Genomic DNA, 13,495 nt, shown 5'->3' on the forward strand with positions numbered 1-13,495 from the left:
CACTTTTACATATAAGAGGATATAAATGAATGTAATTGTTAAAGGGGTACTCAGGTGGAAAACATTATTTTTTTTTTAATCAACTGGTGCCAGAAAGTTAAACAGATTTGTAAATGATTTCTATTAAAAAATCTTAACCCTTCCAGTAATTGTCAGCTGCTGTATAATACAGAGGAAATTCTTTTCTTTTTGAATTTATTTTCTGTCTGTCCACGGTGCTCTCTGCTGACACCTCTGTCTGTGTCAGGAACTGTCCAGAGCAGGAGAGGTTTTCTATGGGGAATTGTTCCTGCTCTGGACAGTTCCTGAAATGAACAGAAGTGTCAGCAGAGAGCACTGTGGTCAGACAGAAAAGAAATTAAAAAAAGAAAAGAACTTCCTCTATAGTATACAGCAGCTGATAAGTACTGGAAAGATTAAGATTTTTTTAACAGAAATAATTTACAAATCTGTTTAACTTTCTTGCACCAGATGATTTAAAAAAAATTTTTTTTCCACCGGAGTACCCCTTTAAACACAGTACAGTCTGGGCATTAAAAACCGTATATAACCAGAAGTCACTGAGGGTAATTGCTATAAGCTGACTGAGGATCGGGATGAGCAATGACCCCATTAAACATCAAGTGACTTCTAATCCAACAGCAGACTGACAAGCACAAAAGCTGAAATTTCAATCCATTTTGTAAGATAGTAGATAAGATGACATAAAGCCGGGGTCATAAAACTAGAAATGGCTTTTCTGCGTGTGTGATGCTCATTGCTCTTTTGGTATCACTGATGAAGCTACAAATGAAGCTTTCATAATGAGTAAGGCTGGGTTCACATCACGTTTTAGGCAATACGGGACCGCATACGGCTTGGGGGGGGGGAGCTAAAACCCGGGTGCTCCCGTATCCCTGCCGTATGCGGCCCGCACGTAATGTATTTCAATGAGCCGACCGGAGTGAAACGCTGACTCCTGTCGGCTCATTTTTGCCCCATATGCGGTTTTTCCACATGACCTAAAACCGTGGTAGACCACTGTTTTAGGTCCGGTGGGAAAACCGCATACGGGGCAAAAATGAGCCAACTGGAGTCAGCGTTTCACTCCGTTCGGCTCATTGAAATACATTACATACAGGCGGCATACGGCAGGGATACGGGAGCGCACAGTTTTAGCTCCCCCCAGCCGTATGCGGTCCCGTATTGCCTAAAACGTGATGTGAACGCAGCCTTATACAAAAGAACAAAGCCCGAGTTTTACCATTGCCTTGTTTCAGGGAGGACAGCCATAGCTGCCTCGGTACTTTCATCATTGGGTTTTCTGAGTGCATTTGTCCGGTTCCTTTTAGAGATCTCCATACAGGGGCTTTTTTAGGGTTAAGCTTTGCGCTGGAGAGATAAGGAGAATCTGCAAAAATAAAATGACAAAACATTTAAATCTTCTGAAACAATATAAATGGAAACGAGAAGAGCATTGTTTTCACTAATAATAGCACCAGCCCCTGGACTCTCTGTATACAGCACAATATGATGACCTGACATATATGAGTGTGGGGTAGCATTAATAAGGTCAGTATAAGAAAGTTTTCTACTTTTGCAGCTGATAAAATTTGGATACTATTCTTATTATCTGAAAATCCCTTTAACCCCTTAAGGACCAAGCCCATTTTGACCTTAAGGACCAGGCCAATTTTATTTTAGCATTTTTGTTTTTTCCCCCTCGTCTTCTAAAAATCGTAACTCTTTAAAATTTTCATCCACAGACTAGAATGAGGGCTTGTTTTTTGCGCAACCAGTTTTCCTGCATAATGACATCACTCATTTTACCATAAAATGTATGGCGCAACCAAAAAAATTCTATTTGTGTGGGGAAATTAAAAAGAAAACCGCAATTTTGCTCATTTTGAAAGGTTTCGTTTTCACGCCGTACAATTTACGGTAACAATTACATGTGTTCTTTATTCTGTGGGTCAATACCATTAAAATGATACAATAATAGAAAAGTATATAATTATGGGTAACACTTAAAAAAAATCGCAAACTTTTTAACCAAATTAGTATGTTTAAAATCCTTCTATTTTGACTACCTGTAACTATTTCATTTTTCCGTATAAGCGGCGGTAATAGGGATCATTTTTTGCGCCATAATCTTTACTTTTTATTGATATCTCATTTGTGTATATAGACGATACCAAATATGTGTATTAATATTTTTTTTTTTTTTTTTTTTTACACTTTAGGGGGGTAAAATGGGAAAAAAGGACTATTTAAATTTTTATTGGGGGAGGGGATTTCTCACATTTTTTTACTTTCATTTTTATACTTTAATAGTCCCCATAGGGGACTATCTATAGCAATCGTTTGATTGCTAATACTGTTCAGTGCTATGCATAGGGCATAGCACTGATCATTGTTATCGGTGATCATCTGCTCTGGTCTGCTCGATCTCAGACCAGAGCAGAAGACGTCCGGAGCCAGGTGAGGGGACCTCCGGCCGCCATGCTGTATGATCGGATCACCCGCAGAGCATTTAAAGCAACGCACTACCGCAGATGCCGTGATCAATACAGATCACGCCATCTGCGGCAGTGCGGTACTGAGGGGTTAATGGCGGACATTCGCGCGATCGTGGATGTCCGCCACTACCGGCGGGTCCCTGGCTGCTGACAGCAGCCGGGACCTGCCGTGCATGACGCAAGCACCGGTCCGGTGCTCGCGGTCATGGTGGAGCGTAAATGCACGCCATGGTGCGTTGAGTACCACAGCACCATGACGTACATTTACGTCCATTGTCGTTAAGGGGTTAACTCTCCAACTTACTATCAGTCAGGAGGCAGGGCACAATTTAGTTTTACCTGTGGACAGCTCGGGCATCAGAGCAAGCAGAGGAGAAGCAGCTTATACTCGTTATTAAAGGGGTACTCTGCTGCCCCAGCATTAGGAACATTTTGTTCCAAACGTTTGGACTGACTGGCGGGGGTCGTGACGTCACGCCATGCCCCCTCAATGCAAGTCTATGGGAGGGGGCCCCCTCCCATAGACTTGGATTGAGGGGCATGGTGTGACATCACGACCCCGACGGCTGCACCCAGCATTCTAAACGAATATCAGGTGCTGCACAGAGATCAAGGGGGTCCCAGCTGCGGGACCCCCGCGATCAGATATCTTATCCCCTGTCCTTTGAATAGGGGATAAGATGTCTAGGGGCGGAGTACCCCTTTAAGACTAAAGTTTTTTTTTTGTCCTGTTAACATAATTTTTGCTCCCTGGTGTAACATAAGGGTCAGGAAACTCCTTACATACCAAACGTGTCCTCCCAGGGTCAGAGCCTCCTTCACTGGACCCTCTCCTCTCAGCTCACAATGACCGCTCTACTGTTCATTCAGGATAAAGCTTTCACTCATAGCTGAGAGGAGAGGCAGGAGAAATGTTCACTGCCAGCGACAACCTCCAACAGTGTCCAGGATGATGCACAGTGTCCAGGATGCTACAAGACTTGCTTCTTAGCCATGAAACCTGAATGACCAGAACTTTAGGTTCCTTTTATGGCACATACACATAGTTGCTCACACTCTTTATTTGTCCAGTTACTACAAATACAATACCGTGGAAATGAGTAATTTTAGTGTCACAAAGTGATTTTCAACCCTATATATTACTTGCTATTTCATTATCATCTTTGGTATAGGTCAATTCTGGTTTGTCCCGGTGTGTGTATATATGAGGAAAATATGGTCGCAGCACTCCAAAAATGGAGAAAAAAATATATGTGGCTTTATTCCATACAAAAAAACAGCAGCAACGTTTCGGCTGCCTGTGCAGCCTTTTTCAAGCATAAGAAGTGGCCCAAGTGGTGGGTTTAAATACATGTTCACAACAATCAATCAATTAATACAGTGGTATATTAATACAACTTCATTAAAAATACAAAGTGATATCGTGCAAAAAATTTACTTAGTGTCCATAAGGTACGGGGCGGATTTCTCCGTCCAAATAATAGTGCAGTGATCTGGTAGAGCAGCATATAAAATCACATTGAAAAAGGCATAATCACTTAATTAACAGTACAGACCATTATTAATATTTACAAAAGGGGCAGGGGTCACGGCAGGACACTCACCAGATGTTGATGCCATAATGGAGTATACACGCCATACTAGCGTGTGTGTAAGCAGTTACGCAATATCCGGCAATGGCCTCTACCAATTGGCAACCCCACTGTGTGGTCATGTGACGCGCCGTCACGCAGGATGACTGCGCCTGCGCACCAACGCCATATATATATATATATATATATATATATATATACACCGTAGTTTAGGGTAAGCCTGCCATACATTTTTCAACATAGTTGTTCTGGTGTTCCCTACTGTGAAGTGCTGTGATAATAGGGCAGTGACAAAGACAGTGAATGAAGGGATGGCTGATCAACTGCGCTACCACTCCATTCACTCAGGGAACAGCTGATATTCATTCCTGTGATGAGTGGGGGTCCCAGCAGTCAAAGCCCTACTGATCAGCTACTCATCCTCTATCCTATGGGTAGGGAATCATTTTAAGTGTGGGATATCCCCTCTAATTAATCATTTCTTTTTTTACAGAAGATTTTAAGGGAACCGGTCATTAGATTTTACCATATATAACTTGTGGCAATGGCTTATGTATGGTCAAATCTTCCTCACCATCCCCGGGAGACATTTCTGCCCACATGGATGATTAGGATATTTTATATACAGTGACACCCCGGACCTACGATGGCCCTGACAAACGATAATTTCAACATGCGATGGCCTCTCAGAGGCCATCGCATGTTGAATGCCGTATCAAGATACGATGCTTTTGTATGTCGGGGCCTTCGCATAAACAGCTATCCGGCAGCGCTGACTGATTCAGTTGCCGCCAGATAGCCGTTTATGGTGCCCCGTGTGCTCCGGTGATGGTCTCTTACCTGTCCTCGGGGCTCCGGAGCGTCCTCTTTGGGATCCCCTGCATCGCCGGCGCTCTCCTTCGTCGTCATCACGTCGCTGCGCACGCCGTCCCGTCATCCAATAGGAGCTGCGTGCGTAGCGACGTGATGGCGGCAACGGAGATCGAGGATCCTGGGGAACCAGAGACGTCCGGAGCGTCGGGGACACCCCGGGGACGCGTCGACAGCGATGGAGGGCGACATCCAGGGCAGCGGTGACGGTCCGGAGCGGCGGGAACAGGCGAGTATAACTTCCTATTCTTTCCATTGCATGGATCCCTCAACATACGATGGTTTCAACAAACGATGGTTCATTTGGAACGGATTACCATCGTATGTTGAGGGACCACTGTATATGCCATAGCAAGGCGGGCAGGGGCAAGTGGGGGACCCGAACGCAGAGCACTACCGCCAGGTGCTGAGCGTTGGCGAGAAGGGGTTGACGGCCCATACTTTATGCACCGTGCCCCTTTGTCAAATGTGGGAGATCAGTTAGCACCATGCTCCTGTAGCCCAACCTAGAAAAATAATAAAGGAAAAAAAATGCTAACTAGACATACCTAGCTAGAAAATAATAAAAGATAGAAGTTCAGGTCTGGAGAGCTCCAGACCTGTGTCTACCTCCTACTGACACTAAGCTAAAACTGATTAGCTCTGTGCTTGTGGGCGGGTATATCCTGCTGGGAGGAGCAGACTTCTTTTTTTGCCTAGTGTCCTTGTGGACAACAGCATATACCCATGGTCTCTGTGTTCCCCAAAAATTATATATACAGATTTTTCATTTTATTTTATGTTACTAATATACCATATTAGAGAAATTAAAGATCACAGTATGTTTTATGCATTCAGCATAGAAATATAAAATACTGTTCTGAGTTGGCTGCCTACCTGGACGGCATTGATTTTCCTAAATTGTCTGCTGAGGATAGGGATTTTTTAGATGCTCCCCTCACTTTATTGGAGTTGCAGGATGCTTTGGCTGACATGGCCAAAGGTAAGTCTCCGGGCCCTGATGGCCTCCCTTTAGAGATTTACCTGAGGTACAGTGAAGTACTCCTGCCTCCTTTGCTAGCCATGTATGAAAGAGCCTTTGTAGATGGGGTCCTGCCTGATTCCTTATATGAGGTGACAATTGTTGTCCTCCTAAAACCTGATAAAGACCCTATGGAGTGCGGTTCCTACAGACCAATCTCCTTATTGAATCTGGATTATAAACTTCTAACTAAAGCCCTGGCCAATAGACTGAATCGTGTTATCCTATCTCTTGTGCATCATGATCAATCCGGTTTTATGCCGGGCAAATCCACTTCGGATAATATCCGTCGTGTCCAAACTGCCGTCCAGGTGGGTAGTGCTATGGGAGGGGACTGGGCCTTGGCGTCACTGAATGCTGCCAAGGCCTTCGATTCGGTTGAGTGGGGCTACCTCTTAGAAGTGCTTTATAGGTTTGGCTTTGGCCCCAATTTTAGGTCCTGGGTCTCCCTCCTTTACAGATGCCCGCGGGCCCAGGTCCTTGTGAATGGCATGTGTTCTCCTCCATTTCACCTAGGTCGAGGTACGCGTTAGGGGTGCCCCCTGTCCCCGCTTTTGTTTGCGGTGGCGGTGGAGCCACATGCTTTGCGTATACGACAGGATCCTGATTTCCGTGGTATGTCTGTGGGGGGTAGGGAGAAGCGCAAAGGCCTTTACGCCGATTACATGGTCCTCTTTGTGTCTGACCTCACTACAATGCTCCCCTATGTGATTGACCTGATGGATCCCTTTGGGTACTTTTCGGGACTGTTCATTAATTGGTCCAAGTCGGCGGTCATGCCACTGCTGCCTAGAGCCTGGCCCCCGATGTTAGGTGGTCTCCCGGTTGTCACTACGTTTAAATACTTGGGGGTATATATCAATAGGGATCCCCTGTTGGATCTAGAGGTTAATGTTCTTCCCCTCCTGCCCTATATTAAATCTAAATTTAGGATATGGGCCCAGCTGCCACTGTCTGTCACTGGACGTATTAATCTTATCAAACTTATCATTCTCCCCAAATGCTTGTATGTACTGGAGCATGCTTCTGTTCCTGTGCCTAAATCCTTTTTAGACTCTGTACACTCCCTTATGTCCCCGTTTATTTGGGGACCTAGTAGGCCTAAGATTAGCCTCACCACTCTCCAGCGCCCCAAGCTGGAGGCGGGTATGTTTCTCCCTGATTTTTACTTGTACTACCTGGCGGGGCAGTTAAGGTATATTAGGCATTGGGTTCTGGGAGACTCCATGCCAGACTCTGAACAATCTTTGGATAGGTTTGTCCCCTCAGTGTCTCCCCGGATGCTCTTGGAAAGTCCTACCCTAGGGGGCCGTGCTTACTTACCTCTTCATAAACTGGCTGTAAAGGTGTGGCGGGCCGCTAAGTCAGTATCTGAATATGCTGATGTGCCGTCTGATACTCCTCTATGGCACAACCCCTTTCTCATTCATGTGGGTGATGCTCTAGACTCAGCTTTTTGGATGAATGCTGGTGTGCTTACTCTGGGTGATGTGTACAGGGATAATGTTTTATGTTCCTTTGAGCAATTGCAATCAGATTATGGTTTACCCCGACATTGTTTTTTTAAGTACCTACAGCTACGTCACGCATTGTCTACACAAGTCCCTGCTGGGAGTGCGCCCATATCAGCCTTCCCTCTTATTGGTATTCTGAAATCGCAGGGGACTGGTGTCCATCCTCTACACGCACCTCATTCAGGCCAAGAACTCCCGTTTCCGGTTGCCGGCTGTCCGACACTGGGAATCTCATATTCCCCACCTGACCAAAGATGATTGGGAGGAGATGCTTTCCTCACACATGGTGGTATCTCCTTCTGCTAATAATAAACTGATACAATTAAATATTATACATTATAGTTACATCACCCCTGTACGTTTACTTAGAATGGGTCGCTCTGACTCGGACGCCTGCCATCGATGTGGTGCGGCTAGAGCTGATTTTTGGCATCTTATTTGGGCTTGTCCTGTTATAAGATCCTTCTGGCAGGATGTCCTTGGACTTCTTGCCACAATTGTCCAACCTCCCCGGGGTGTGATCCTCTGATTTGCTTATTTGGAGTTCTGGATGAGGAAGTGTGGCCACATTATGTGCGCACTATACTGCGAGAATCCTTATTTTTTGCTAGGAAAGCGATTGCCCTCAAATGGATGGACCCCGGCCCGCCTTCCCTGTCTGAGTGGAAAGCCTTAGTTAATGCTATGATACCCTTTTCCCACATTGTCTACAAGAATAGAAAATGCCCTGGTAAATTCCTTTCTGTGTGGGGTCCCTGGTGCTCCTCACCATTGACTCAGTGTTCCTATTCTGCATCCTCCAGAAGAGATTTAGAGTCATAAATGTCCTTTAATTTCTAGACGTGGTTGTCTGTACCCCTTTGTTTTGTGTTTGTCGCTTTGTTTTGCCGGGTGTGTGTGATACCTCATCTCTATGGACGCACGGGTCTGCTCTAATAGTAGGAATACTTTGCTTGGTCCTCGTAACTGATTATAGCTGTGTATGCAGAGTTCTACACAACGGCCCCTCTTTAATTTTTTATTTTTTTTGCTAACTTCATTCTGCTCACATGTCCATGTTCTCAGTGCCTTTTTATCTGTATAACTCACTTTGTACCAATTTATTTCTGTGAGGCGATTTGGCTGATGTTTGTTTAACCTTCAATAAAACGTATTTAAAAAAATATATATAAAATACTGTTAATTGGTCGCCATTTACTATTAGGCTATGTACCCATGGCAAAATGACTGTGCGGAATTCCGTATGAATATTTTGCACGGACATTCTGCAGCAGCAGAGTCCCATTAATTTAAATGGGATCCTGCTGCACTGTTCACACGGCAGAATTTCCGCACCATATGTTTCTAACATGGAAATTCAGATTCCGTTGTCCGCAGAAAGAATAGTCAAGTTCTGCCGTCTATGAGAACATATCCTAAGAGTTTACTTAATTTATAGGTACACTTTGCTGCTTATTTGCAATAGGTACATGCTACTATAAAGATATTCAAGCCAACACTTACTCTGTGACCTTGGTGGTTTGCTTGATTTCTTCTTCTTTACTATCTATAGAAAAAAGGAAATATTTTATACTGACTACGGGAATGAAAAATATGCCTATTAAAAGGAGTTGTTCTGCAGAAAACATGGAAAACAAGGAGAGAGGGGGAAGACTGGGCTGAAATAAAAACAGCAGTACTCACCTCACTGTCCCCCCGCCGCTGCAGATCCTACAGTGTCGGGGTCCTCACAGGTCTTCACTTTCTGACACATGGAAATACCCACTCAGCAAATCACTGGCAAGACAGATCACAATTGTTGCCAGTGACTGGCTGAGCTAGCTCCCTTTGTGTCGTAATGTGGACCAGAAAGTCAAAATCAGGGGAGACCAGGCAACATTAAAAATGACAGCGGTGGTGGGTCAATGAGTTCAGTCCTTCTTTATAAAACCAGTCTACCCCCATTTATAAGAATATTTAGTTCATTAGTCCCCCCCCCCCCCCCCCAATTATTGCAACAATACAATATCCTCCATACCTTATCTGTGTCGGATTCATATGTAATAGCAGAAACCGTGTCATCCCCCAGCTGGGACAGTTCATGGTACTTTAAAGAAGCAGAACAAGAATTATAAAGTGTCATCAATAAGCAAAATAAAACTGTAGGGAAATAATCTGTTATAAATTACATCTGCATTTTGCCCATCTTCACACAATTCCTACCATATACTTTATTGGGGTGTGGGGCATAATGGAGGGTGGTCTTCCCCAAGTGCAACCCACTCCTGTAGAGTTGCTAGAGATATTCAGAATACTGAAAAGATCTGCATTGTTTAAGAACATATGATACTACACCCTGTTCCAAATTATTATGCAAATTCTATTTAAGTGTCACAAAGATAAAATATTACGTTTTTCAGTGTAACTCATGGATGGCATTGTGTCTCAGGCTCTATTGATCACTGAAAACAATCTCGGACACCTGTGATAATTAGATTGCCAGGTGAGCACAATTTAAGGAAAAACTACTAAAGGTGGGTGTTCCACATTATTAAGAAGACACCATTATTAAGAAATATGGGGAAGAAAAAGGATCTCTCTGCTGCCGAAAAGAGTAAAATAGTTCAATGCCTTGGAGGAGGTATGAAAACATTAGATATTTCACGAAAACTTAAGCGTTATCATCGCACTATTAAGATATTTGTGGCTGATTCAGAGCACAGACGGGTTCGTGCAGATAAAGGCAAATTGAGGAAGATTTCTGCCCGATCCATGCATCGGATCAAGAGAGCAGCTGCTAAAATACCATTACATAGCAGCAAACAGATATTTGAAGCTGCTGGTGCCTCTGGAGTCCCACGGACATCGAGGTGTAAAGTTCTCCAGAGTCTTGCAACTGTGCATAAACCTTCTATTCGGCCACCACTAACCAATGCTCACAAGCAGAAACGGCTGCATTAGACAGAAAAATACATGAAGACTAATTTTCAAACAGTCCTGTTCACTGATGAGTGCTGTGCAACCCTGGATGGTCCAGATGGATGGAGTAGTGGATGGATGGTGGACGGCCACCCTGTTATAACAAGGCTGCGACGTCAGCAAGGCGGTGGTGGAGTCATGTTTTGGGCCGGAATCATAGGAAGAGAGCTGGTCGGCCCCTTTAGGGTCCCTGAAGGTGTAAAGATGACCTGTGCAAAGTATTTGGGGTTTCTGACTGACCACTTTCTTCCCTGGTACAGAAGGAAGAACTATGCTTTCCGTAATAAAATCATCTTCATGCTTGACAATGCACCATCTCATGCTGCAAAGAATACCTCTGCATCAATGGCTGCTATGGGGATAAAAGGAGAGAAAGTCATGGTGTGGCCTCCATCCTCCGCTGACCTCAATCCTATTGAGAACCTTAGGAGCATCCTCAAGCAAAAGATCTATGAGGGTGGAGGCAGTTTACATCCAAACAGCAGCTCTGGGAGGCTATTCTGCAAACAAATTCAAGCAGAAACTGTCCAAAAACTCACAAGTTCAATGGATGCAAGACTTGTGAAGCTACAATCAAATAAGGGATCCTGTGTTAAAATGTAACGCGACCTGTTAAAATGTTTAAAAAGTTAAAATGTTGTAAAAAGTTTGTGTGAAACAGCTTTTGATTTCAGTAAATATGCTGCAAACAAATGACAATTTTCAGTTCTTTACAACCTATAAAGTGTTTTGAAACTTACTGTATTGTGATAACATATCATACTATATAATGATAGCGTGAGAATTATGCTGACTGTTATTTACATCTATTATTTAGGTAAATGAGAGAAATATCATTTGCATAATAATTGGGAACAAGGTGCAGAATACACTGGCCTACTATCAGAGCCAAAATAAATATAGCTGGTCCCAGAGTATCCCACTGCATCCGACTTCTAGTAGATTTACATGGATAAATATCACAGAAGCAATCTTCCAATTTACCTACAGAAGGAGTCTACAAAATAACGGAGTCATTATATAATTAGTATGTCTAACCTGAAGTTGTAAGTTTTATTTTCTATTATAGTCCAGAATGCATTTAAAAATCTTTAGGATAAAGAGAGCTAAAATTTCCCAGGATTCCTTGCTGGCTCAATGTTTGGTGATTTGCATTCTGGAAACTGCAATTTTTACGCCAGGCATTCAGTCATCTGAAGTGGGGAAAATTAACTGTCCCAATGCATTATAGGCGCAACGCTACGTTTCTACGGGTGTGTCTGCCAACAAGCTTGTTGACTGTTTCCACAACAGAACTGAGAATGTACCTACTGACATTACCACAGGTTGTAACTCACGATCAGTAAAGAAGAAGCAATGCAATGTACTTAAAGGGGTATTCCAGGAAAAAACTTATATATCAACTGGCTCCAGAAAGTCAAACAGATTTGTAAATTACTTCTATTAAAAAAATCTTAATCCTTCCAATAATTATCAGCTGATGAAGTTGAGTTGTTATTTTCTGTCTGGCAACAGTGCTCTATGCTGACATCTCTGCTTGTTTCGGGAACTGCACAGAGTAGAAGAGGTTTGCTATGGGGATTTGCGTCTAAACTGGGCGGTTCACGAGACACGTGTCATCAGAGAGCACTTAGACAGAAAAGAACAACTCAACTTCCTCAACTCATAAGAACTGAAAGGATTAAGATTTTTTAATAGAAGTAATTTACAAATCTTACAATGAAAGAGAGGTAGCGTGCACTCACCGCGGGTAAACAGCTGCAGGCCCGAGGTCCGGGATCACCACGGCATAGACGGAGACGGTAAGGGGCGCTCAGAGGCTATGCCGGCTGTTTCGGACGTAGGAACGTCCTTGGAGGCCGGAAGAAGGACGTTCCTACGTCCGAAACAGCCGGCGTAGCCTCTGAGCGCCCCTTACCGTCTCCGTCTATGCCGTGGTGATCCCGGACCTCGGGCCTGCAGCTGTTTACCCGCGGTGAGTGCACGCTACCTCTCTTTCATTGTATTGTTTGATACTTTATCTAGTGTGTGCACCCCGCAGGTGCTGCGTTGTTATTTATCGGGTCCGGAGGCTGCCAGTGTACACCAGCGGTATTGTATATCTGCATGTTTAGCTGCATGGTGTGCTCTCCCCTCCTCTAGTGGCTTAATTTACAAATCTGTTTAACTTTCTCGAACCAGTTCATATATAAAAAAAAACAGTTTTTTCCTGAATAACCCCTTTAAAGAGGTATTCCGGCCAAATACATCTTATCCTCTATATTCTATCCATGCAGCACCTGCATTTTATGCAGGGATGCTTCTCCAGTCTCATAAATCTCTGTGTTTCCGGGACTGGAGATGTGATGTCACTCCACGCCCCCTCCATTCATGCCTATGGGAGGGGGCGTGACTGCTGTCACGCCCCCTCCCATAGACTTGCATTGAGGGGGCGGGGTGTGATGTCACACAGGGGGCTGAGTCTTGACATCACAATCTTACATCCCCGTGGTCGGGATGGTATTAGCCTGAGGGCCTCCAGTGGTTCCGGAAGCCGTTACAGGTGGGCGCCGCATGTTAGAATGCGGGGGTCCCCAGTGGCGGGACTCCCGCGATCAGACATCTTATCCCCTATCCTTTGGATAGGGGATAAGATGTCCAGGGGTGGAGTACCCCTTTAAGTAGACAGTACATGTCACATTAAAGGGGTACTCCAGTGGAAAACTTTTTTTTGTTTTATTTTTTTTTTTAAATCAGCTGGTGCCAGAAAGTTAAACAGATTTGTAAATTACTTCTATTAAAAAATATTAATCCTTCCAGTACTTATTAGCTGCTGAATACTACAGAGGAAATTCTTTTCTTTTTGGAACACAGAGCTCCCTGCTGACATCACGAGCACAGTGCTCTCTGCTGACATCTCTGTCCATTTTAAGAACTGTCCAGAGTAGGAGAAAATCCCCATAGCAAACATATGCTGCTCTGGACAGTTCCTAAAATGGACAGAGATGTCAGCAGAGAGCACTGTGCTCGTGATGTCAGCAGAGAGCTCTGTGTTCCAAAAAG

At 44.1% G+C, this 13,495-nt stretch overlaps 1 protein-coding gene across 2 annotated transcripts in view; it reads right to left on the reverse strand.

Annotated features, from left to right (window-relative positions):
* IQCE (IQ motif containing E) overlaps window positions 1-13,495 on the reverse strand; it is a 66,330-nt gene that overhangs the window by 47,577 nt on the left and 5,258 nt on the right. For both annotated transcript variants that reach the window (XM_056535954.1, XM_056535953.1), the window contains exons 3-5: window positions 9,513-9,581; window positions 8,999-9,041; window positions 1,244-1,390 (exon numbers count right to left, since the gene is read on the reverse strand). In XM_056535954.1, coding sequence (XP_056391929.1) covers window positions 1,244-1,390; window positions 8,999-9,041; window positions 9,513-9,581 — 259 coding nt within the window. The remainder of the gene's footprint in view (window positions 1-1,243; window positions 1,391-8,998; window positions 9,042-9,512; window positions 9,582-13,495) is intronic.

This window comes from Hyla sarda, chromosome 8 (genome assembly GCF_029499605.1).
Source record: "Hyla sarda isolate aHylSar1 chromosome 8, aHylSar1.hap1, whole genome shotgun sequence".
Lineage (NCBI taxonomy): Eukaryota > Metazoa > Chordata > Amphibia > Anura > Hylidae > Hyla > Hyla sarda.